This window comes from Porites lutea, chromosome 3 (genome assembly GCF_958299795.1).
Source record: "Porites lutea chromosome 3, jaPorLute2.1, whole genome shotgun sequence".
NCBI classification, from domain to species: domain Eukaryota; kingdom Metazoa; phylum Cnidaria; class Anthozoa; order Scleractinia; family Poritidae; genus Porites; species Porites lutea.
The window spans coordinates 48589526-48616584 of NC_133203.1; the positions used below are offsets into that span (position 1 = coordinate 48589526).

The 27059-nt window shown below is 39.3% G+C and overlaps 1 protein-coding gene across 1 annotated transcript; it reads right to left on the reverse strand.

Annotated features, from left to right (window-relative positions):
• Window positions 1-709: 709 nt before the first annotated feature.
• On the reverse strand, window positions 710-27059 carry LOC140932426 (helicase POLQ-like). Its single transcript, XM_073382036.1, has 15 exons — window positions 26394-27059; window positions 21011-21083; window positions 20257-20354; window positions 19300-19410; window positions 18384-18532; window positions 16857-17093; window positions 15911-16052; window positions 5952-6056; window positions 5287-5488; window positions 4435-4592; window positions 3676-3774; window positions 3133-3309; window positions 2100-2213; window positions 1391-1525; window positions 710-790 (listed from the first exon to the last, which is right to left on the reverse strand). Exons 1-15 carry the CDS (start codon window positions 27057-27059, stop codon window positions 710-712), a joined length of 2547 nt encoding a protein of 848 aa, XP_073238137.1.

Here is a 27059-nt window from a genome sequence, read left to right on the forward strand (position 1 = left end):
AATCCCAGTCCAAGTTGTGGAACTATATGGTATTTACAACTGTACAACTTTTGACAAACCCTGTTTGGCCCGTTTTAAATAATTCTTTATAGATTGTTAATTTTCTCATTCTCAAAGTGATTTTGGTATTTTTTAAAATCTGGTTCGTAAATATCGTTTTATGCCGTTAACACAGGCTGAGCTTAGGTTTTGTTGTTCTCGATATACTCTTCAATAAACTTTCTTCTCATTCATAGAAGTAGTTAACTTACGTTTGTCATTTCAATCTTAACTCCACGTCACTATGAATTCAAGCTCAGAATTATAACTATGTATTAAAATCCACTCACTGATTTACCCTTTGTTCAATCTAAACATTCTAAGTTGGTGTGAAAGCTTTCACCTGTCCTGACAAAAACATAATTCCGCGTCTTATATGAAAAAATAAATAGAGCATATAATAGTTTCATACATATTACAAAGTCAAATTCGAAAAATAGTTTATCTTATGTGCGTTAATTTTATGTGAATTGAGTAAACAATAACTTTGATAAGCATTCATTTTCTTTCAGCAATTCGACACATGTAGAGCCGTTCGTATCAGAGGCGATTCTGTGCTCTAAAACCCTGATATACTTATAAAAACCTTATCATTTTCTGCAATAAACATATAATTTACTATTTTCGTTTCTTTTCACTTCTTCAGTTAAAGGCATGAAAATCACTTGTCCTATCTGTTCGGTTTCTCCGGAACAGTTGTCATCTCTTCTGCTTCTTCCCGCAAAGCGTCCGCTTTCTCTTCTAAGAGCATCTAAAAACAAAATAAATACCATTTTACTACCATTTCCCGGTTCTAAACTTTCTCTTAGTAGCGAGGTCAGTCACCTCTAGCTTTTGAAATCTGGCATCTTAAAGATTATTTTCACATTAACATTTTCTTCCTGCCCTTTCGCTGTTGTTTTTGTTTTGTCGTCAAACGGACAACTAGCCTGCGTAACAGGCCCCGGTTTTGTTAAATTTGTCGGGGTGAAGGACGAAATTTTGCGCTATATAAAACCTAACCAAAAAACATTAACCGGCGCTTGCCACGCAGGCTAACGGACAACTGGCTCACACTTGTTTGAGTGAAAAATCAAGCAAACTTAAATTAACCTTAGCCTCATATAGATTCTCCTGAAAATACACACACAAAAAAATCCTGTAACATGTCTCTTTATATTTTTTTCTTCTTCCTCTCTTGTAATTGGCTTCGTGAGCACGTCCCGCTTTAGATTAGCCATTGCTATTAGCGGTGTGCAAAACTTGTAAATTTTTCAGAAAAGCAATATATAAAGAGTGTGTAGGTGTGTACGCTCAACACCACAACCCCACGAACAGCAATAAGAGATCCATCGAGTTCAACCGGTTTTACCTTAGCAGCTGACACGATCTGATTGGCTTGTCGTCTTGACAGGTGCTCAATATCAGCCATAAGGGAATTAACATCGGCCCAGGCCAGACTGTTAAGGCTTTTATAGCCTGCCTTGAATAACTGCCGTGCACGAGCCTGCGGAGAAGAAAGAAATATAATCATCACTACTGACAAATCAACTTTTGGCGCAAAACGTAACATTAACCCGAAATCTAACAACTTTTGACCCACAAGGTACCAACGTTTTAACGCAAAATGGAACAAGTTTTTGACGAAAAATGCAACAATACTTTTTTAACCCGAAATGTAACAATGTATAATATAACAGTCTTGAAATACCTGAGATACTTGGATATTGTGTGGTGGTAACAAAAACAGATTTTACATTACGTTATTACGTCCAGTGACACGAAAACAAGTACTCTACAATGCGAAAAGAGTACTAAATAAGAAAAATTAGCATCCAGTTCTTCTAAGGTTAGGGCAACTACGAACAAATTCAGGAAACTTGATTGCAGATTTCACCATTGTTGGACAAACTTGACCCGTCACGACCCCTGTTAGTTGAACTTCAAGAAGCAGATGCATTGCCATACAGCTCTACTAGTCCCCTTACCCACCCCCCTCCCCCCCCCCCCCCCTTCCCAAAAAAACCCAGTTCACTGAAACGGCCTTTATTTGGAAGTAAAAGTAATAAATCTCTATTGACCTGCTTGACACCAGGGACCTCCATAAGAGGAACAAGCTCCAAGGTAGCAGTGTAGGATAACTTCTTCACCATGGCCTCAAGTAATAAATTCACTCCCCAAAAGTCCTGTAGTTCCTGCAGAGTGACATCACAAGGTCATAAACCACACAGTTCCTGTTGTCATTAATCATTGTAGAACAGTTTTCAAAAACAGTTGAACCTCATTAATATGGAAACCAAAGGGACAGAGACTCAGCTGTTCGAATTATGGATTTGTCCGAATCATACAGATAAGGAATGTACGAAGTCTTGTATCTTTGGAGACCAAAGGACTGTCCGTGAATGAGTATTTCGTTTAGTTTTGTATACTAATACAGTTTGTGATTAGCTTAAAATCTCCTGCCACTTTCTCAGCCAATCAGAACTGAAAACAAATCAAAACGTCACTTAGTCGCCCGCGTTTTCCCGCGCTTAACACGGATCACGTGTTTTACTTCGAGTTCTGATTGGCTGTTTGAATCTCCTATACCTCTGACCGCCGGGGCAGTTGATAACCTGTTATGGCTTTGGGAAACTCGATTAAAACTCGCATTCGTGGAATTTTCAGCCCGTCGGTAACTGTAAAAACAAAGTCTCCCACTAAAGAGCTGGAAATATAACGTTCTATTCGCATTTTCCACTAACCAAACTTTCACCACTTTCTGTTTGCAAAATCAAAGATATACCATTTCTCAATCTTTGGAAAACGATAATTCCGCATAAAGAGTCCAGTAGATGTAGAGTTCGCATTGGCCTTAATGTTTTGTTAAACATACAGGATCATTTAGCATGCGAAGTTGCCATTTTAGTTCGTTTACTGAAAGGTGAAGTAGGAGGAATTGGGCCCAAACTATCGAAATTCAAGACACCGAATTTGTGAGGCTGGACTTGAATTATTTCTTTTTTCGCAAGTTTGCAAGACGAGGCCATTATTTAATCAGTTTACTGAAATACCGGTGTTTGTGGTTTATTCTCGTAATGGGCGATTAATCCTACTAATACTGGTTAGACGTACCTGAGTGAAATGCACCATGCATGAAGCAAATGATGAGGCTGAAGTTAAAAGATTCTGCACAAATCCTCGTGTCACGTTAAACAAACTAGCAACGTCCCAGATGGTGTTCTCTTTCATCAGTTTGTACAGGATGAGAGTTAAGTAGAACCTCTTGACGGAAGCTTCTTCACTGTCGTCCTACAAAGAGCGGCAAGACAGGATTTTAGCGATGACCTCACGATAACTGGTTTCTTTACTTAAGTGCCCCCAAGGCAGTTATTTTGTTCCCTTGGTAACCCCCTGCCAGCTACCAATCTCCCTAAATGACAAGGGAAAATACTAAAACAGAAAGCATGACAAAGTTAAAAGATTGTATGACAAAGACCAACATAAGATTCAAGCGCCTTGATAAACTCTCTTTTGACTCGTCACAAAATCCTTTTCCATCGATTTCTTGACACGCCCAAAAAACGTCTGTGTAGAATGCTACACGATTAGGCAAGTTAGAGGGGCTAAAGAAGAAAGCAAATTTTCGAGAAGAAAAGAGCAATACTAGTCTTGTACCTTCTTGACCCGTTGACCTGTAGCTCTTCTCGATAATAAGCTTTCTGTGGCTCCAACCAATTCAGCCACTCGCTGTTCTGAATCACCCAAAGACAACACCTGTAATGAAATCATATAAGACGTGAACGAGACAATCATGATCACAAAAGACATTACAAAGATACAAAAGTAGCCACGTGTTCGATGGACCCTATTTCTGCCTCTTTTTCCACTCAAAAAAATCCTTAGAGACCTTTACTACCGTCCTTAAAAAGGTTTTTCAACTAATATGGAACCTAATTTTAATATTTTAAAACCATCTGATTTTGTTCAGGTGTCTGTTAATATAACGGGAAGAAATAGTGACTGTTGACCGTAAAAAGCCAAAATGTTTACCGTTAACCGTAAATTCTACCATCCCATTGAGACAAACTCGTTCCCACTAAAGTCAAAGTTTTTTTAACAAAAAAAAAACTTCCGGTGATAATTAGCCTAAACATCATCCAATTGCTTCGAGTCGTTTTCTCCTCGAGGGAGTAATAACGACTCGAAGTAATCGGTTGAAATTCAGGCTAGGCGATAATTTGTTTCCTCTTTCAAATATTGGTAGAGACAGAGGATGACGTCATTGACCTCATTGTTCAATGAGGGCGCAAGCAAATCATTGGTTGGAACATCTACATTCTGGTTTTTAAATTAAGTTTAAAGGATTCCTTTTTACGCGACGCGTAATTTTCACATTCCGGCTGATTTCTTTGCGTATTTCTGTCTGATCCGTACCTGTTTAAAATAAGTCATCCATTGGGGCTCAATTGAATCCCTGATGTCCAGCGGCGTCACAAGATAAAGCAGATGCAGTTCATTGGTTAGTACCAAGTTCTCCAGTGCTCTTGTTACCTCGCGATAGATCACAGGACTGCCCTCCACATCAATGCACCCTATAAAGGCAATGTTGCCACACACATAAGTGCAATTAACGGTGTCAAAGGAGCAGTGGTTGCTTAAATTATGTTTTTATGTCCCTAAGACTGCCGCTAACGTTGAAGTACCCATGTCAAGGCGAGTTCCACATTTTTTGGTGAAAACGGAGCTAAAATTATAACTCAGTCATCTCTTCTATAATTAGGAACTCCAAAAAAAAGATACCAATTCATTTTATCGAAAGAAAAAATGGCACGATCGCTTTTTGGTCATTTTTTTACAACAGAATGGTTTAACTTGCAAAAGCTGGCCCAAATTGTTCCACGGTTTGCAATCCATTTCCATCCTGGTTATTGATGGCAAAAGACACACACTTAAAGTTGAGGTTCAGTAATAGAGTTATTTCAGGCTTTCCAATATGTTATTAGGATTTTGATGTAAAACCGAAAGATCGTGATATAGCTGCTTAAAACAACGTGAATTCAATTTTTTACGACCTTAAAAAAATGACTTAATTTAAAAGGTATTTTGATCAGCACTACTTTATAGCTTGTTTTGAAACGCTTTTTTAGTCCGGTTATAAAATCCCCGGATATAAGCCCCCCCCCCCCCCTCCCCCACCCCATACCACTTACGAAGTTGTATAACCCCAGCGCTTATATTATTCTGTACTAGGACACGTCCGCAAGTATTTGCCGCTAAGAAACGCACCTTTAAATGTGGCCTGTCCCAGATGGGTGACTTCTATATTCCTGCTCTGTGCTGTGTTAGTTACTATGACATGTCCGAGTTGTTGTAGTGACTCAAGTGATGTTTTAAGCTCTTTATCTATGTCAACTGACTGCGCAGGTGACTGTGCAAACAGCAGAGTGTTCTGCATGAACTGCTTAAGTTCATCAACAGTTGAGCAAAGCTGTTTAAGAAACGAAAGACGGAAAGCTAATATTTTTATCAACACAGATATCAAGGCTTAGGGTAGTGAGAAAGGAAATATATACAAAGTGAGAAATTTCAATTATTACAGCTCTTAAGCTCTCAGTTCCGGTAATTGATCACCTGTTCTATTACAGTTCCTTTTGGCGGTCCCTTTCAAAGGTTTAAACGTTTAATTAATTAAAACTAGAAATACGTGAACCGCAGAACCTATTTCCTACCCTTCCGTATTCATTAACTCGTGAATTCAGTAGGCCTGGGATGTTCGCCTTGTTTTAGAGTGTGTACGTGGAGTTATGAGGCACATGGCGCACTGACTTTCCTTGCCGACGACTTTCCGCACATTTTTCCGGCTTCGCCTATTTTCCCCACACCTGAAGAATGGGCAGCCAGCCATATTCACATAACATTTCAAATCCTTGACTGACGAGCATTAGGCCTACCTTTAATCCAACAAGAGTAAGAAGCAACACCCGTAACCCTTTGCCATTTTCATGCAGCAAGCTTCTGCGACAGCTCTCCAAAGGACCTGAGAACAGGTGACTAATCTGTAACAAATATAACAATATGAAAACCTCGTTCGAGGTCAGTATTGGTAGTTATACTCGTAAATAACCATTCATCATCATGAGAGGATTCTTACTTCTTGTTTTCATAAACAAGATCTCCTCAGGAGGGAATGTGCTAGCCCTTGCATCGATAATGACCTCTTTTATTTTTGAAAAGTTTTGAATGAGCGTTTTTTGCATTCCGCCCAAAGTTAAAGCGTTACAGCTTGGTCATGTTAACCCTTCAAGTCTCAAGGGTGACCAACATCAATTTTCTCCTAACAATATCCATATGTTGCAAAGATGAATGGTTATGAGAGTTAATAAAATGATCACTAAAGAGAAAATGCTTTGATCTGTTATCAAACTCTCTCAACTAATTCTTTTAAGAAATGTATGGAGATCAGTATGGAGAATTTATATGAGAATACTGGGGCTTAAAGGCGCTTAAATAGCGCGACGAAGTGTAAATAAACTCGGAAGGACATTATTTTGTAAGTATATACATGCAAAAACTAATGATATTGGCGTCATGGTGTCGCTGAAACGTCTGAACTTTATTTCGTTAGTTTTTACTAGGTTTATAAACTAAAACCATCAAGATAGAGCAGAATAAGTTACCAGGTTTTTTGGATTCTCGGAGTCTACAGTGTTCAGGAGTGTACAGTAAGCAGTTTACAGTGTACGGAATAAACCTGTGAGTTTCAAAACTGGTGCATGACTACTCTTCTACAAGGATACGACACATATCCAAATCAGATCCAACCTATAAAAATAGCTGGGTTCATACACAGTAAGTTCTCGCACCACTTTCAGTAGGCTCGATTACCAGTCAAGGGAAGACGAGAAATCGAGAAAACGGAGGAAATCGAGTCTGCATGACAGAAAAAAAAACAGAAAAAAAAAAAAACAGAAAAAATTAAAAACAAACAAATAAGGTGTTGAGTCCCTGAATAATTCCCTTGTCTTCTAGAACACTTCCTTTGACGAGGAAGGCGAAGGCATAGGCGAGCCTCTTGCTACCATGCAAAAAACTGCGGCTAGATCAAACAAACGCGGCTGCACGTTCACAAGAGAGAGATCCAAACAGGTTCAGTTTCTAGACTTTCAGGAAGTCCGTTTTACCACTGGGTCATCGGCCGTTTTCCCGACTTCGTCGCTCAGAAAACTCGACTTGTGGGCAAGTCTGCTCGCTTTGTTTCGTTTTTAGCATTTCAATAGTATAGTTTATTTAGTGTCCCCAATTCGCCTTATCTGGGCGAAATAATTTTACGTTCAAATAAAGGTTTTATCTATCTACCTATCTATCTATCAGTTTCCTGTTGTCAGTGATTGAAACGAGTCCGACCTTTGGTCGAGGTGTCAAAAGTCGGACGCGACTGAAACATAATGGGCGCTTTTCTATTACAGTTTTCATACTCCGTTAGATTAGCTTATCTGTCGCTTTAGAACTTTCTTTCCGCTAAAAACACCCTCAAGTTTCATTGCACGCAGCTTATAGCGTGTAATCATGTAGTAATGCATGCTGAGCTTGCAACGGTGTTCTCAAATTTTGCTTCAGTACGACTGAATTTGTAATTTTAAGTCACCTAATGTTTGGTGACCTGTGTTTAATACTCTGATTGCGGCGGAAATGCTAGTCTGCAAGCTCAGCTTACATTCACCGAGGGTCCCGATAACCGCAAGTTGACAAGCATAGGGATTTGCAAAGCCGCGTAGCACTTGTGTAAACCGGCGCCGCGGTTGTTCCGAGTGTTAACCTTTTCTAATTCACTCTTAGACGTGAGTGGCTAAAAAAAATTACAAAACATTTCCAAATTTCATTTAGTAAAAATGGTTAAAACAAAGAGCACCATGTGAAAGTGCTGCCCAACAGGTTTCATTTGAATGGTCACATCATAGGATTTTTTACAGTCTCAAAGGTAGGAGCCATCTTTACAAGATTTCATATTAAACTGATTCATACTATAGGCATAGATAGCTGATGAAGTGATATTTCATATAAAAATATATATATCAAAAAACAACACCATTCATTCACCCTGAACCATTCGGGTTTTATTTAATCACCCTGGGCATACTAACTATTCTCAGGGAACGAAAGGATAAGTCGAAAGGAAACGGAAACTGTATGTTGTTGTGGATAATATGAAATGAGAAGCTTTACAACAAGATGGTAGTGCAGTCGGCACGTGCAGTAAAAAGGGATAAGAAAAACGCGCGGGAGCTGGGGGAGAGAGAGGGTCTCCTTTTTTTCCCGCCATCTCCCCCTTCCCAGATCGCTTGGCTTGTTTTATTACTATCTGAGAGCCTGGCAGAGTCTACACCTAGACTTGCAGTTTAGAAGCTAAAGAAACATGTTTTACATCTCTCAACAGTCACAAAAAAAACCGACACATTTCAGCAATCCTCTTTCCATTAACAAACAAGTGTGTTTATCACTTAACCCTTAAAAGGTTTACGGATGCAAAATAAGGTTAAATCGAGTGAACAGCCCTCATCCTCCCCCCCCCCCCCCCTTATCACCCATCCACCCCCCGCACGCGTTTGAACTCTATCGTATTTACTGTACAACATTAATCGTATCGCATCGACTTGACACTTCTATTAAGCGGAAGCGGCAGTTTCTAGTATGCCCAAGGCAAACCCGAGTTTTTAAGTTCTAAGAATCACGGAAACTGGCGCATCTTAAAGTAGACTGAACAACATGAAATGGAGAATATATCAGTAGCGGAGGTACCGTTGGCTGTCTTGCTCAGGTCGACTATGAGGGTCTCCAGGCCTGGAGGGTCTCCTTTTACCACCCAGCGCTCCCTTATTCCTCCTTCCTTAGATCTGCTGAGAGTAAAATCGATTACGCTCATTTCGGGATCGCTGGCGTCGCTTTATCGTTGGGTAAAAAACGTTGCGGAAAGTGTTAACTCTTGCAGGCTATACAGGAGTATCGGCTTCGTTTCAGTAACAAATAACTTTCGACGCCAAAAGTTCTTCTCAGGAAACCTGTTAAGGCGGACACCCTTTATTTAGCTGACACTATACCGTTGAATTGCAATAATAATAATAATAATAATAATTTAATTCTCATATTGCGCGCTTTCCATGAAATGATCAAGCGCGTAATACATGATTTCTATCTATAATAATTTAATACAGGGTATCTAACTAATAATTATTTAAAATATACTGTGATAAAATTAAAATATACAACATATGTTAAGATACTAGTAATTATCGTGATAAAAATTAATAAAAAGCTTCCCTAAAGAGGTGCGTTTTCGGATGGCACTTGAAAATCCCTAGATCTGTAACAGAACGAATCTCACGCGGTATTACATTCTAAACTGTCGGAGCTGCGACCTGGAATGATCTCTCTCCTAATGTAACCCTACTTCTGTAAGTTGGCGTAGCAAGCAACAAAGCATCCGACGAGGATCTTAAATTATAATTTCCTGATCTGCCTGATGTTTTAATTGACACAAGTTCTCTTAAATACGTTGGCGCGAATCCATGGATGGCCTTAAAAACAAATAGTAGAATCTTAAAACTAATGCGTTGCCTAACCGGAACCCTCCGAGGGCTTTAGTTTTGCAACACTACAATAAAACAAGAAATTATTTCCCACGAGCACATTTAGGTCACACGGCATCAAGTGGAAATTGTAGCGAGTTTTAGGGTTTTCAAAACAACATTTGACCTGATTTAATTGAAAAAGTTTGAATTTGTGTACAGGAAGCAAAAGTTCAGGCTGCCTTCAACTTACCAGATTTTAGTTCAAGCTGTCCTGTCTCAAGAACAACATTTTACTTTCGTTTGTTTGTTTTCCTGTCTGGGTCATACAACGTTCTAAAGCGACACTTTAATTCATCTATCATTTTATGATTATGCATTCGTCCACTCCTAAAAAAACGTGAGGCCTCAACTACTCAAATCCACTCTATTTGACAAGGATTTTTTTTTCTCCATTTTAGAAAAACTCTCGTAACAGTTAGTGTTGTTGAATCGTTTTCGTTCGGCCACATATGTATCCGTTTCCGTTCGAAAACGGTTGTTTTTACAGTTTATCCCCAATAGCTTTGAATCATTCGAGCTACTTCCTCTCCTCATCTCATAAAAACTGCTAGTAGACAAAGTTGTCCAACCAGTCCCACCGAGCACTTTTTCGTCCTAGTCTTAACCAAAACCTCCAAGGTCGTACTTGCTGTCTTGTTAACTGCTCCGATTTTCGAGATCAGCAGAGAAATTACAGGGGTACACAACGACAAAATGTTTCCAAATACGTCACAAGTGTCTCAATTAACTTTCTCTATGCTTTAGAAGCCTGTTTGGTTAATATGTAGCTGCCCTATGAGAACTATTTATCTGTCCGGAAAGTCGTTAGATTCCCCTGAAATTAACCATGCTGATTGTGCTAAGTAGTCTTCTGAGTTAATTGAAGCATGCGCTTGAACATTTAACTTTATACAAGCAAAATTGACTTAAATAAGACGTGCTATTAGGCCTAAAAGAGGAGCCAGGTGGAAACAGCGAGACAGGATAATGTAACGTGTCCACTCGAAATGTTGTGTTTTCGGCGGCCTTTATTATCGGATTCGGGGTGTGGGCGGATGGCCAATCTGAAGTACAAAATATTCGTTTTCGGATACAATCTGAGAGAAACTGTTGTTTATTTAGAGTAACTATTTCGTTTGTCGTTTGGGAGGTTATGCGTTCATGCACATTCGAATAGCGTGAAAATTGAAAGAAACCTGTACTGTGTCACGTGACCTGGAATCGGAACACATAGGGTCGATAAACAAGTATACAAACCGTGAACGTGATAACATGAGGAAATGTTACCATACTCCAAGTAGTACTAGAAGTAATCCCTCAAAAGATAATCTTACAAAGGTCCGTCAAATGAGGAGATCAAAAGCTACACACGGTTTATCGGGAGTTGACTTGAGGCCCGGGGGCGTTAACTCGAGTAGGTTCTGGGTGGGTAGATGTTGCTCAGGTCTCCAATTTTGGATCCTCGATGAAAGATACCTCGTCCTAGAAACAGGCAAATTTTCAATACCTCGTTCTACAGCACACTACACCGTTCTAGGAACCGTGCTGAATATAAGGAAAGTTAGACCCGTTCTAGATCGTGAGTAATAAACTAACGAGCTCATTCGGCGACGCATACTCGTACAGGTATTTAGGGAAAGAACTAGCCCCCCGAGGCTTGAAGATGTTATTCAATGGAATTTCTTTTTCATGATTTCATGATTTGAAAATGAAAAGCATTTCCTTTTTCATAAGCCTTTCCTTACCCCACCAAACTATTAAAAATTGACCCCGGCTTGGGTTGATAAGTCGAACAAACGAGCCCCGCAACCAGTTGCAAATTTACGAGTTCCCAGTGCAAAACTCGCGCTTTTTGGAACAAAATGCAGTCCATCATGGACACATGTATCTTGATACTTGTGTTTACTCTTGTAGTCTGTGTTCTTCAAATTCTCTTTCTGTATGTGATAGAGAGAAGCAGGAACTTAACGAGGTCGAGGTTTAATGGAAACCGTCAATGCGGCGATGAACAGTCTCGGAGGGAAGGAATACCCAGAAGAGGAAGAAGAAGAAGAAGAAGAAGAAGACAGCCCGTTGAACAAGAAGAATGACATGCATTTGGTACGCTAGATTTTTTAAGACACTTGGTGAATGTTGGCTGTTTTATTGTTGTTGTTGTTGTTGTTGTTGTTGTTGATACCATTGTTTGCTTGGTTCGCTTTGCTTTGTTTTGTTTGAAAATGGTTAAACAGTTTGTTTTTAAGTGAAGAGTAAGCACCATTTTACATTTCTTCCACATAACCAAACTTCAGAAATGCCGTGGTTTACTACGCTATAGGTCAGAAAGCAAGTGGCAAACTGTCATTTTAAAAAAATGTAAAGAGTTTCAGTTCCTAGGAAATCTTTACATAATTTGCTAACTACATTCAGCTTAGACATTGTTACAGATCCAGTTCCCCTAGAGCTCTACAACATAAATGGGGACGCAAATAATTTCCGACCCTTTTAACGCAACCACAAACACCACCTAACGAAGCTCCACATCTTTAGACCAGACAATTTGGGGTATCGTTGCGTACGCTTGGACTTGAGACTATTTCCAAAACGTATCAGTAATCTAGAAGCATAAAAAAGTTTGCAGTATGCCTGCCGCGCCTACGTTGACCGCGTAGGAGGTAGCGTTTCCGAGCGGTTAGAGCGTTGAACTTACAATCCAAGGCCCCGAGTTCAAGTCCTGCCCTGGGCTGAGTTGCTCAAAACATGGTTAGCTTCAACCATTGGTTAAGCAGTATCAAAACCAATACGTTGTCAAGGTATTAAACGCTGGTTAACGCTAACCATGCTTCGAGCAACTGATCGCTAAGCGAATTTGTTCTAGGTAGTCCCAAGTTCAAATCCTTGGCCACGCTTGTAAATAGCCAAACGGGTTGCCTCCAGTCATGAGAAGGAATTCTTACCGGTTAAGCTTATCTTAATTATTTGTTACTGTCCTTATTTGTTAACCAAGAAGTACGGCTGGATTACCAGTTATTATGTTACCCTATAAAATCATCATTTTAGCGACATCAGTGAGCCGACGAATATAATCTGCTGATTAAACTATACAATAAATATAGTTACAAAGTAGGAACGGCCATATTGAGGCTATTTCTAAAACTTATTCCACTGTAATTGTCTTGTTTTTGCACAGAACAAAAAGAAAGACGGAGGCGAAAAAAGCACCGGGGACGACGAAGGAGCCTTTAAGTTCTAGAAGCGTTAGGAGGATCAGCAGCGGACCAAGCTGCAACAACATCTAGAGATATTTTCATCCAGCTGGCCGCTTTTACAGACTCCTAAAATGACCACGAGCGATTACAGTAACAGTGGAATAAAAGCCAGCGGAACGTGTATAAAGTGACTTTGGAAGCATCGAATGAACAATGGAAAGCTTCTTGCAGAAGAACATTATCTATACTAACCTTTTTTTTTTTTCTCAGTACAACCTTTCTGAGAGGACAAGCAAGTAGTTTGCTAACATTTCCTATATACTTCGTCAAAAAATTACTGTGCGATATGTCGCAGATTGATTAGCGTCAGTAGAACTAGTCTATTTTTCAGGGGCATCCAACGGCAATTTTCGGGAAAATATCTGTTCGGAAGACGATTTTAGATCTAGAATTTTCGGAGCATTTGTTGTAAAATTTCTTGCTTGCCTGCCTCTCCTAGGATTTTCGAACATCTACAAAATGGTATAATTACCCATTTTTAACGGATTTTGACCCTAAAAAAGGCCACCTAGAATTTTCGGGAGCAGTTTCCTGGCTGAAATTTTCGAGAAGGTAAGTTTTTATCCCTATAATTTTCGGATCACTAGACTTTCAGCTAGGAAATCCGAACAGATGAAAAGTTTTTAGGGGATAAAAATATGCCTATATCTACCGTTTGAATACTAAAATACGTTCAACAATGCTATGTTAAGTGGTTTTGAACTATATCCTCGTTGGGTGCCCCTGATTTTTCTTTGAGCCCAGCTCGAAAATACCATTGTGCTCTTAAACGTGCAGGTTTGGGTTGTAAATCAAGAGAGCCTAACTATTTCGACCTCTTTTGTTCTCAGCACGAGCTGTGCATTAGCCTGTCAACGATTTGCGTATTCAGCACTTTTATTTACCAACGGAGCAGCGCTGATGTTAGCTACAATATATATGCGTCACTTACCATGAGTGACTAGTCGAGATATACATGTATTTATAAAATAACTAAGATAGTACGCGCGCTCTTATTGGCCGAGAGGAGTGTTTGCGTAAGAGTATGTAAACATGGTTGTGGCGTCAAGATGTTTTGCTTTTCGCGCGCTAATCACGCAAGCACGAATTTGAAAAAGTTTTCGAGTTCAAAACTCAACAAGTTTACTTTATTTACCCATTCTTTCGTCGGCTGAAACTTGGAAAATCGTTACAAAGAAGGTGTGTCAATTTTTCTTCGCTTAAGCTGACATTTCAAGCGAGAAAAAGCCGTATTTTGGAAAGCATCTTTTTGCAAAACAAGAACTGATTACGCGTGCAAGACTTCGTGGACAAGACTTTGTGACTGGTAAGAATTTCTCTTTTAATCAGTGTTATACAAAGAGTTTTGCTTTTTTTCTCGGGAAAGTTATCTTATAAAAGCAATAGAAAACTTTTTTCCTGTGTTTGCATATCCTGATATAAACACCCGAGGGGTTGGGAGAATTCTTGACAGTTATGCAAACCCTCGACTTCGTCTCGGGTTTGCATAACTATCTCGAATTCTCCCAACCCCTCTCGTGTTTATATCAGGCTATGCAAACACGGAAACCGTTATGTCATTGACCACGCATGAGGTCAAGATAACTAAATATTGTCCGAGTTCGCTTTGCAAACAGAGAACGCGGCCCGCAATATCCAGCGATATCCAACTCGCGTGATACATGTATGTCAAATATCAAGTGAATTCACTTGGAATCAAGTTATTAGGGACGCATACAATATTTCAATATTTAATATTTATCCAGGGGCATCCAATTTAGCAGAGCTAGTTTAAATGGAGCCCTGACAAGTTCAGAAAGAGGAGCAAAATTTTTTTTTATTTTCGTACATCTGCGTCCTCTATGAAATGTCGCATCAGAGAATTTCACTTCCTCATCACGCACAGGGCGAAACAAATGAAAAGACCATGTAGAGTTGTTGCTTTGCTTAATATCAAACAGTTTTCATCACACCATTTTTAAACGAAGTAAGTATTTTAATCTTCGTTCTAGTTTTTGATGCCAAAAACGATTATTAAACACAAACTAAAACAGTTTTTATTAAATCAGTTGAACCGTAGTTAGTATTTTTAATCTTAGTTATAGTTTTAAACCTTAGTTGTAGTCCCAGTTTTTTGCTGTATGTTACTCGACCTTCATTTTAGAGGAACCTTCTTAAAACCACCCTTAGGTGATTGGAGGCCTCCTCTTAATATATTATTTACAACTATTATTATTATCGAGCCAACTACACTAGTTTTTTTTTTTACCTTCGCGTTGCTGTTGCCGTCGCAGTCGTTGCTGGTAAAGCTTCCTAATGTTTACCGACTGGACACCGGGCTAAGTTTACCTAAGTACATTGTCAGCTTTTAAAGAAGCAGTCCGCCAGCCAAAGTTCTAGCTAATTCTCAATAATATCCATATTCTATTACGTAATTAGGCTTTTTATTGTAAATAGGTATATCACGTAATTTAAGGCTTTATACTGTAAATAAGTTGTTGAATTTCCCTTTCTTTCTCTACTATTTTTTTTCTCGGCTTATTAGCAACTATATTGACTTTATTGACTTTATCTTCGACATGAAGATTTCAGTACCAAAACAATCAATATAAATACAAATGAAACAAAGTAAAATAAAATTTAAGTAAGAAAGAAAGGAACAACTATATATTGCATAAAAAGAAAAAGTACTTGGCTATGTACGGCTTCTACGCTACTCGTATGGTAAGAAAGTTAAATTAGAGTTCGGATATATAACAATTTAGAATATTTTCAATATAAGAGGCACTAAGATTTATTATGTTTTCATCACACATAGACATGATATATAAAAATAGTGCCTTGCAAGACATATTCGTAAAATTACTGTTTATCGAGTATGGGGTCTCCAAGAAGATAGCCCTTATATGAGAAAGTGATGAGTGAGTACATTTCAACAAATAGTGGAATTAATCACCAATTTCGGATCTATTACAAAGGGGGCAAAGCCTCTCAACTCTGGCATTTTTGCTGGAGGTCTAATCAACCTCATCAAACCCGAGATCAAATAAAGCTTCATTCATTCATTTATTCACTCACCTTGGGTTTGTCAGCATCTTTGATGATTAGAATACTTTCTCCTGACGTGTCAATCCCAGCTCGCCCCGCTCGTCCAATCATCTGTTTGTATTGACTTTGACTCAGCAACGCACTTCCAACATAAGGAGCACGGACGATAACCCTGAAAATAACAAACAGTTATGAGAATTATGGTTTTTCAGTATGTGACAACGGCACCATTCGAAGTTCATTTGGGCCAGTGCATTTTCTGATTTCACCTATGGTGTTCAAAGCAGGGGCGGATCTAGGGGGAGGGTGCAGGGGGTGCGCACCCCCCCTTCCCCCTGAGATGACCTGCCGTTTTCTAATACAACTGGTATCTGCAAAAAAAAAAACTATGTGGTTTATTGGTGTTGAAGTAGAGCAAGAGACGAGTGCACTCCCTCCTAAAAAGAATCCTGGATCCGCCCCTGGCTAAAAACAAAACGCACAGCAGAGTAAACAGAATGACAAAAAAGTACTGTGCAATATCTTTCGATTGAATGGTCACAATTAAGGCTTTCTAATTTATAGAATTAGTACCACCTTGTACAGCGTAGTAGAAGTACCACAGGAAATACTGCTCAGTAACTTTCATTTAAGTGGTCACACTTCAAGACTTCATCCACAGACTCAAAAGTTAAAACTGATAACATTGTACAGAAGCCTTTCATTTAAATGGTCATCCTTAAGGATTTCACTCCCCAAACAGAAGTTACAATCGACACCTTGTACAGCATAAAAATCAATACCACAGGGAAATATTACATTTTATTAGCAGGTTTCATTCCAATGGTCAAGCTTTAGGATTGTAACAATACCCTCCGACCAGAGTCTCCTTCGATCTTCTGTTCGACTCATCTAGGAAAGATCGAAGCGACTCTGCTAGCAGGGTATTGTAACCACGGACCGACACAAAAACTTGATCAAAACTTCAAAATCAAACCTCTTCGCTGGTAAATTAACCCCAGCTGCCAGCGTAGAAGTACACGTGAGAAGAGACAGCACACCCTGACTGTAACCGTCTTCAATGAGTTTACGTTCATCCATGGTCAGTCCACTGTGATGGTATGCTACACCAAATGGAATAGTCTGTTTTAAAACAGGACAAAGGCCGCTCGCTTCATTGTAAAGAGCTTTCATTAGGTCATGTCTCTCTTTCGCTTTTACTTGGCACATTTCCCTGAAAATGTAGAAACATGCAGCTACAAAGTACCATGATGTCGGAAATAATTATTTATCTATTATTTGACTAGGAGACTAGTCCCGCCGTGACAGCTAGCTGTATTTGTTCACGGTAGTTCCTGAGCCATGCTCCGGTCAGCTGGAATTCTTAACCCTGTTATTTTTAATTAGAGTATTTGTTTCACGCATTTGCTCGACCCCAATAGCATTAGTGCTATATTTTTCCTACAGGGCGGAGTTGTTCAAAGCTGGGTTAAGATAACACAGGGTTAGATTTGAATTCAGATTTGAAAGCTTAAAAAGCATTTCAGCTTTAATTGTTTTTGTCTACAAGTTGATGACTGGAAGCTCTAAAAATAACAGAGGTCTAAAATTATTCGAGAAAATGATTTTGAACACAAGAAAAAGAAAGCCGGGTTAAGCTCTAATCGGCCTTCGAACAACTGGGCCCTCATGGTAAAGAATGGAATTATCATTATTACTACAAAAAGTAAAGCACAAGACTATTTCACAAGTTTTCTTGCTCATTATGTCGTTTGCCTTCTTTCTTTCTTTTTTTATTCATCTCCCGTGCCCCCCGCTTGCCCGTGATCCTAACAGTATACAAGGAGCGTACTGTCATAGGGAAACATCTGTTCATTTACCGTTTCTGTCCAAGTTTCTACTTTGAATAACCCATGCATTCACAAGCAGATCTAGTGGTCCACAGATTGTCTTAAACAGCGGTCTAAGTTAAACTTCGTTTAAATAAGCGACCCTAAAAGGTTAACACAAGGACAACATTGACTATTCACAGTCCCTTATTTTTCCGTAAGATCGTCGAGATCCAGCACTATCAGTTCCGGGGGGACATTTTGAATGAGTATTAAATCTACTTTCGTTGACGATTTGAGAGGAAGCGAGAAAAATATTTTTTCTTTCCCTCCCCCCCGCGACCCCCGACCAACCTCCTCTCTCCCCCTCTCCCCTTTTCTTCTCCTTATTTTTCCCTGCTCTCTGATGCATTGACTTCGGGCTGCAACTCCACTACTTAGACGCCTGGAACAGGCTATTAGAAGTCCAGCTTCAGAGGAATTCTCTACGTCCGACGGGGTGAGATGCAAAAATGGATTAGAAAGGAGTATACAAAAATACCTGTATATGCAGAGTTGGATACGGATATTTTCAGGCTTACAAAGTTAGCCCTGTCAAATGCTTTCTCCACAATTGTATATCTATCTAATAACGCTTAAGAATTGACATTTTTTGAATAGAATCTCTTGAGGCAACAAAATTATATCCATTTTACCTAGGCATAAATTTTACCAGCAGTAAGGCCACACTTTGGCAGTTCTTCTTAGTAGAACAAAACACCAGACATGAATGCCGAGGAATAACTTCCAACACAAGGGTTAGTAACTGATCAGGATCACGAAGTAATAGCTCCTTGTTTTGGCCCTGTAGAACAAGCAATGTCTCAGGAATTAGCCTGCCGAAAAAGCTCTTCATTTGTGTTTACAAGCAGTAGAGGCAAGGCCGAGTCCTTATCAAAAGCAAAAATCCAGTTTGCTGGTCACTGCTATCGGGCAGATAAAGAGATTCATCTCTCATCCTCTGGCATCCAGTAGGTAGTGAAACTAGTGAAACAACTAAGAAGGGCCATTTTCAACAGATATTATGTAGGTTTTCTAAAGATGTTTATGAATTTTCATTTAAGACCACTATGAAAGTGAAGAAAAGTGACGATTTTATAATTATATTATATTCTTAGAATTACAGTACCCATCTGAATTTTTACTTAAAATTCACTGATTGGAATTGTGCACGTGTACTTTCACATGTATTTTATGAATCTATTATTTTATTTTCGCTGTAAATAATTAGTTAACATTTGTCCGCATTAGCCTATGGCTGTGTTAATCCTTAACCAAAGTATGTTTGTATGTATGTTATGTAGATCTCTACGAATGTCCCGACTGCACTCCGGAGGCCAAAGGATGATGATAATGATGATGAAATTTGCAAAAATAAATCCTCAGAGACAAAAAAAATATTCTTACACAACTGCAAAATAAGTTTTTGCAGAATACAAAAAATTCCTATCCTCAAAATTGAATTTCTGCAAAAAATTTAGTTCAACATGGCATGCTGAAAGCAAAAACAGGATAAATAAAAACTTATTATAACCTCTTATTAATTCTCTACATGCAAATACCATTGTTTACCTGTTTATTACTAATTCTTCTAAATGGTTTGCCATTATCTTCTTTATCTTCCGAAGCTTTTGGAACTTTATAAATATCACACCCCACCTTCACAAACTCTTTCAACTCCACCTGAATGAAAGTGGTAAAAACCAACCATTAAAATACAAATAAATGCTTTAACAAAGCTGCGAATATATAGAGGTGTTATCATGACAACTGGACCGGATAATTTCCTAGTGAAAAATTAATGAAACATTGAAGGATGTAAACTAAAGGAAAATAAATGCTAAAATGCTTGTGGACTACCAAAATTGTTACCAGGAAGGTTTTTCATCAAAGTTTTAAGGGGGCAGGTTCCACCCCAAGGTCCAACCCCTTACCAGTCTATATACCATTTTTGACAGAAAAAGTAGCCCCCTTCTTATTCTTTCTATTGATAAATTGTACCCATTCACATACTGTACCTAGCTAAGAACACAGTGCATTCCTTTTAACTGTCGTTAATGAACTGTCTTTAATATGAATAAATCACAAAAACAGAACATTTTCTCAAGTGGGAAATTTAGTCAAGTGGTCATTTTTTTAAAATAATTATAGGAAGAGAATAATAAATTAATACGAAAGGTGTCTTTGTTGACAATTTTATTCTTCTGTAATGTTTACCCTTAAGTCATAAGTCATCACCCTTAAGTCCCTTGTGTTTCTCCTGTACTTTCTACTCAGGGCGCTTTCCAAAAGCCAGACCATGGCTGCACCACTCATTTTGAAAATGGAAGAGGCTTTTTCCAAGAGTTTTTGATGAAAAACGATTTCGTTCGTGCATACTATTTAGCATTTGACTGATCTGACTGGAGAGCTTTCATTAAAACTAAAATTCTCATTATGAAGGGAATGTCCTGGCCGGTCAGTTCTGACAAATGGAAAGCTCCCTCAGTCTTTGGACAGTTCAAAAAATGTCATAACTAAATGTCATACCGGCCTGAAATCATTTGAATACACCTCAGCCTTTAAAAACTCCTTCAAGTCTGCAATGTTACTCAGAGTTGCACTCATACCAATAATCTGAGTAGTGGCTATAAAATGAAGAAATAAATAAAAACAAGACTTTCATGGCTGTGTAGATTTAACACTTATTCGCCGAAGGCGAAGTTAATATTTTTGAATAATTAATTGGATTATTCGACAATATTAACTGAGCCTGAGATGAATAGCTACAGTAAACCACTTCACCATAAACCATGCTGTTTATGTACCATGAAGTCTTTTCTTGCCTTCAAAGTCATCAGCACTTGGATATTCGTGTATTTTCAAAAAGGCTTCACTATGAAACTTTGGCAAAACACCCAGTTCATGACAGCGATTTTGTTCTGCTTTATATTCACTGCCTAGCGCCGTGAATATAACGTCACAGTCCGAGATAGCTAACCAATCAGATTGCTTGAATTACCAAGATCACTGAGTGTGTATATACTAGAACATTACATACAGTGGAACCTCAAAATAACGAACCTCCATGTAACAAAGTCCTCAGTATAATGAACAATTTTCTTTACCCAAGTAATAGTAAAATGTATGAAAAAGAACCTGAATAATTATAATGAAACCTCAATATAGCGAACAAATTTTCAGCGCCCATGGTCCTTCGTTAAATCAAGGTTCTACTGTACCATATTTTATATTTTAACATTCTGAACTCAAACTGCTTTGAGGCAGAAAAGTCTGTACTTACAAGAAGCAAAAAGGACCTTGGCTAAACACATCTCTAACGTAGCTCCTCTTCCTGCTTCACCTAACATGTGCAGCTAAATTGGTGCAGTACAAGAGATGTTAAAAGGATTTTAGACCACAAAAAAACTTAAGTAACCAATTTTGACAGAGAAACAAAAATGGGCCACAGCGTGCAAAGAAAGTCATGTTCGATAGCCCGGGGCTAGTGGATTTTGCTATCGAGCTAATGATTTTTGTTCTTAACTTGCCCGACGGGCAAGTGCTGTCTTTTGGGGAAATTCAAATTACAAAAGGATTGTAATCAATGCTGCAAATAAAAAAAGGTTTTGGGCCTAGTTAAAATGACTTGTAGGCTAGTACATGCTAGCTACAGCTTGCCCGAATGGCAGGTTGTAAAACTGACTTTCTTTGCACCTGGGACAACAGCATTGTTGATACATTTTTCCCAATATCCTTTACCAAGCAAAATTGCATTACTCATAAAAGAGATACAGTTGATGGATTTTTCCTATGGGGATGGGGAGTGGGGGAGGGTAGGGTTCCAATCTTCTGCACTCAGGGTGATGAAGGTGTGTTACATGTAATAGTTCTCGCTTTCTCCAATAAGGCTGTTCACCAAAGCGTTTGCCTGGTAAAAGAAAAAAAGTACATTGTATTTCAAGTAACGCTAGCCATAGTATCCTTCGCAAGTGATTTTAGGGTCATCACACAACGCTCCGCAGGAAGGAGGGTTGCGTGACAACACTTAAAATGACTGCAAAGGAGACTATATTTTCCATTGATAAATTTTTTAATGGGCTGATGGCAACCACAGACTTTGATGAACATGCTGTAAGAAAGCCCCTTAGAGAGGTACTTCTTAGGGCTTGGATTTGGACTGTCTTTTATTAAAACCCATTTGCCCCTCAACCGCCCGTAACTGCCCTTGCAGATCCAGCTCCCTTCTACCGCTTGTGACGCCATCAGTTTTAAATGCCAAGGACAACTTTACCCGCTGCCTTGGGTAGGGTGAAGAGATCTTTCAAACCATACTAGAATGAGCATGAGACAGTCAAGGAGACCGGAGAAAAAGGAAAAAAAGAGACATGTCACATTGACCTAAAAATTTTCCAAGAAAATCTTGTTACACTACCCACTTACTTTCCTTTCATCTAATCCTAAGATCATAAAGCTCTCCCAAAAACTTCTCCCAACCAAAATGAAGCCTACTAAATGCCCAGCAAAAGAAAAAAAAAGGAGGCAATGAAAGCGAAAGAAAAGGGGAGGAAAGAAAGCAAAAAGAAAAAGTCAAGACTGCTGTCTCACTTTTAAACCCAAAAACTCGAGATTTTGATTTCTGCACATGTCCGAACTTCGCAAGCTGATATTTAGAATGTGGATCAGAAAGCCGTGAAATGTATGACCTGCCAATAGCTTTGTGGTAAGTTTTGGCTCTTTATAGCTAGGCAATGACTAGAAAACGGCTTGACTAGCTTCAAAACGCATTTTTCCGCAAAATTCCCATGGACAAATGAACCTGAGACCTGAACTACTGTTCTTAAGATACTAACCCAAAAAATTCAGACCTGTCCACAGGACTTACTTTATATACTAGGTAAAGCTTTCAAAACACACTAAAATGCCTTTCAAACTTCTAAAACCACAATATAAATATCAATAATTATCTTTTTATTTGAAGAACTTTGAAATATACTCTAACTTGAAGCAGGTGAAACAGAACTCATGAATTTTGAAATAAGTGTGTTGTACCATTCACGATAGCCAAATAAGGTCAGAAATGTCTTGCAGCAGCACCCAAACTAAAACATGAACCCTTAAACAGCTGCATCACTGTACTCAGTTATTTTAAGGCCCTGGGTATTGGTCCTGCCCCGGGAATCGAACCCGTGACTTCCCGCTCTGCTGTCAAGCGCTCTACCGACTGAGCTAATCCTGCCGAAAAGTGACGGAAATAACTGTGTCGTCCCCAGGCTCCACTCTCCTGCAGTAGACAAAGAAAGTAGGGTGTCATGGGAAGATGAAAAACAATGCATGCAATGATACCCATGATACCATGCACGACAGGTAAAAGCAAGGAGTGGGGCCTGGGAGAGAGGCAGGTCCAAGGAAAAAAGAGAGTGTCTGGAGGCGAAGCGGCAAAGAGAAGGTCCAGAGTCCTACTCTGCCTGTAAATGAAATTACGCGCATCGCTTAATTTTTGGGAGTATATTTTGTCTTGATCATGAACACTTAAAATTTCTGCGTCGAAATTTCTCTCCCTGAAAAAAACTATTTCAGCTGTTTGGTAAAGATTCACAGAAGAGTCGACGGCTTAAATAAACTTGCCTCTTTGGCATGTCTAATGACTTTTCGTTTTCTTTGATTTCAGAGAAATCACACATGACACATTACAAGAAGACCTCAACACGACTGTAAGTAATCGCAAGGGAAAAACATTACTGGAAAAAGTTCAATAGTTGACCATCTTTTTATCGAGCGTTAAGTTCTTGCTACTCTGTCTCTCAAATCTCAGCTCTCCGTTAAAAATTCTCTTTTTTCAGCTCAATTCGTATAACAGCTACCCACTCAGCAGCGTCCGTATTTTTCTGTGATGCGAAAGTATTGTAAAACTCTGTTCGGTATCAGTTTGTGTACATACTACATAGCTAAAATACTGCCTTGAACAGCGGAAAGGCCCACTGCTTTAACATACAGCAAAGCAGCTCAGTTTCATTTAAACAGGTACACTTCAGGATTTCATTCACAGACTCAAAAGTTAGAACCTCGTTGAACAGCATAATAAACAGCACCCCAGAACCCAGAAAACTAGTGTTCAATAGTTTTCCTTTGAATGGTCACACGTGAGGGTTCCTTCGCAGACTTAAAAGACTCTACAGCATAACGAAAAGATACCTCCCCAAACTCAGAGGTTGGTAGCACAAAAACGAATTGTAACGATAAGGGCACAGTAGCGGGTATCAAGTCATAAAGCAAAGCAACTCCTAAAAAATATAATTTGTATGCTTGTGTTTAGACCTTCTGTGGTAGACGCGTAGAGATCGAAAGCACGCCACTTGAAATAACTAGAGCATTCATGAACATGACAGTAAGCGACGAGGATAAAAAGGCGCTTGTTGTAACGGTAGGTACCTCAGTATTGAAGGTTTGGTCTTCGATCTCTCATCATAAAGTGAAATTGGTGTTCCCGCGCGCGAGCACTGGGCGTAAAGTGAAGTAAGACTCACACGAGTGAATGCTGTGGTTTGGTGCATGCGCATCGCGTAAATAAAACAAATGCCCCGGCTTTTCTTTGTGTTGGGAGCTGTTTACATGAAGGGCGGTATATAGATCCTAGAACGAGGAACAACTTTTCGTTGGGTTTACATGCAGAAATTTCGTTCCGTACCAAGCGAGTGAAGATTACCCACTGAACCACCGAACGAGCCGCCGCCATCTTTGTGCGGTTTGTCCCTAATACTAGGATCTTCCTAGTGAAAGCAGTTTACATGGTACTAGGATCTTCCAACCTCTCAGCTAGGAAGATCCTAGCGTTAGGGGCAAGTAAAACCTTTTTGCATGGTAAACTGAATACAGAAAACATATGGCGCTAGGATGATCCGCCCTCTAGGATCTTCCTCCCTCCTTACAGCCCCTTAGAATATTTTGAAGTTGGAGGTTTTAAAGGCAGTGGCTTTTTTTTTTCTCTGTTGCAGTAATTGAAAGCTGAGTCATTTCACCGATAGAGATTACTTGCATGTAAAGGAAATTGCGAGGCAAGCATGTATTCCATACTTGTCCATATTCATACGACAAATGTATATTGTAAATAGTAGTTTTCAGAGTCGTTGATTGTGGAATGCCGAGATTTTAGTGATTTGTTTGCAAGCCGAGTGTACGTATCGATCCATTCTACCACATTCTCCATTAGCTAATCTGCACGGGAAATTTTGGTGTAAGCGTCACCTAAACAAGTTTTGTATTGTTGTGTATATTGTACAAATTAAAACCAAACAGTAAACTACGTATTGTTTGAATTGTTCATTTGTTTTTTCTTTGAAGCATAAGTACATGGCCTCACGCGGTCTTTTAATTAACATAACTTGTAAATTCACAAAGCATAATCTATCAATCTTAGTTCTCTGTCTTTTTCAAAGGAGACCTCCCTAAAGCGGACATTCAAGAGTTAGTCGCTGTTGTTTTTCACAGCCATTTTCTTTGACCCTCTTTTAGAAAGACACCTATTCTTGTGGCCTGTGTTCCTTCAGGTGTTCCTAGCGGAGTGCACTCCACGAAATTTCAGCTCCAAATTGAGAACCTTGTTCCATAGTTCGGAGCTTGAACCTTAATAGAAGAGGAAACTTTTCAATTAACACGCGAGACCTCGGTTGTTCAACGGTTCGGATGGCGCTACCCACCACTATCCAATGGAAAAGTGAAGTCGAGCTTAGCTCCACTAACGGCCACTTTTCTGGCGGACAGTCCCTACATTGACTCTTGCTTAAACCTCTCTACAACGCCCACCTCTCACAATGGCCAAGGCGACTGTTGAAGAGAGGTTCAGCTGTATTACGAAAACCCTAATTTATCCTGCAGTCAGATAGCTCTATCCACCTTTATTTTTAGAAAACTTCTGCAGTCCACTCCAGTGAGCAAACACAGTTACAAGATAGAGAGGTTAAGCTTCACGTTACGTCAAGCGGCAAACGCGAATTTGTACCACGTGATCAAGTTTCTCATTTACTTGTCGTTTACTGTTCATTATTTCTACACAAAAGTCAGTAGTTTCACGCAATTTTTTATCCGTAAAAATTGTTTTGAACAGTTTTTACTGGTCATTTTGAGATTCTCAACTTGAATCTGACGTTTACCGTTTGCCGTATACGTGAAGCTTAAACTCTCTTTTGTTCACAGGATTGCGGGAACGGCCTACTGGTAATATCTTTTTGAAGTACTGTTAGCTTTGTGCGTACACATGTCGATCTGTCAGAGCCGAGCTCCGAAAGATGTGAGCCGAATCGCAAATATTGACACCCTATATTTTGCTTTGATTCTCTTTTGTAAATGAATATTAAACAGGACACGTTCCTGCACAAATCTCCTTGATATGATGAAGTTGATTTTGTGAAAAACTGGGTGCAAAGCTAAGTAAAAAATCGATTTTTTCCTTCTTCCTTTTCTTTCGTATTATTCCTAAAAAACCCTACAATTATCCAGTCTCAATTTCCACTTTCTTTTTTCAACAGAAACCCCGTACGAGTTTTTACTCTCTCTCAATTTGTTTTTTTTGCTTTCTTTTCATTTGCAACCCGTAAAATAGCGGTGGCCATAACAACGGATCCTATCTGACGGAACTTGCTTTTCAGATTTGTAGCATTCATCCCGTCCCGCGGGTGTTGCTGTCTTACTGAACCCATCTTTGGGGTAATTAGCTGGGGTTTAGCGGGACTGTCAGCTAATACAGGAAGTTGTAGCCGGTCCCTCGTCTTTTCCTCTTCCTCACTGGCCTGTCGTGAAATTCGCTTTTTTTCTTGATTTAACTTGTTTTCATACGGTTGTCCCGTAAAGGAGATTTTGTTTGGACTTGCGCCACGAGTATCATGATCTTTATGTTGACTTTTAAGAGTAAGTCCTTGCACGAAATTTGCTTTTTGACCGGTTGCGCTCAATATAGGCTTGGATCCTGTACGACTTTGAAGTGAAGTATCTTCTCTTCCCCGTGGCTTTAGAGATTGCTTACACTCTGCTACAGCGCGCACGCCTTCCAGGAATGAAGGAATAGTATGTCTCCTTAATGAGCTTATCGGTCTTGGATTAGCTTCTTTTCCCTGTCCGTCAATTAAGCAAGGTAGACTCAAGCGCTTGTGTGTTGATTTAGGAATTGTATTAAACCTATCAAGGCTCTCCAACAAACTTGTTCTAGCCAAGGAAATCCGTCGTAGTTCTCTGTCAATATAGAGCTTTTCTCTCGAGAAAGACTCCAATTTCTGTTTCAGAAATTTATCCTCTATGCTGTTTTGCGTTTGTACCCTCTTATGTTTTTCCGCTAAAATCCGATGCGGATATCTCGACAT

Excerpts from the sequence above, each read along its gene's own strand:
- LOC140932426 (XM_073382036.1), bottom strand. The coding sequence starts at position 27,059 with ATGTCGAGATATCCGCATCGGATTTTAGCGGAAAAACATAAGAGGGTA. Across the intron at positions 21,084-26,393 it reads TTACCCCAAAGATGGGTTCA|CTGCACATGTTAGGTGAAGC; the intron begins GTAAGACAGCAA and ends GCACCAATTTAG. Across the intron at positions 18,533-19,299 it reads GAAGAATTAGTAATAAACAG|GGCCAAAACAAGGAGCTATT; the intron begins GTAAACAATGGT and ends CTTGTTCTACAG.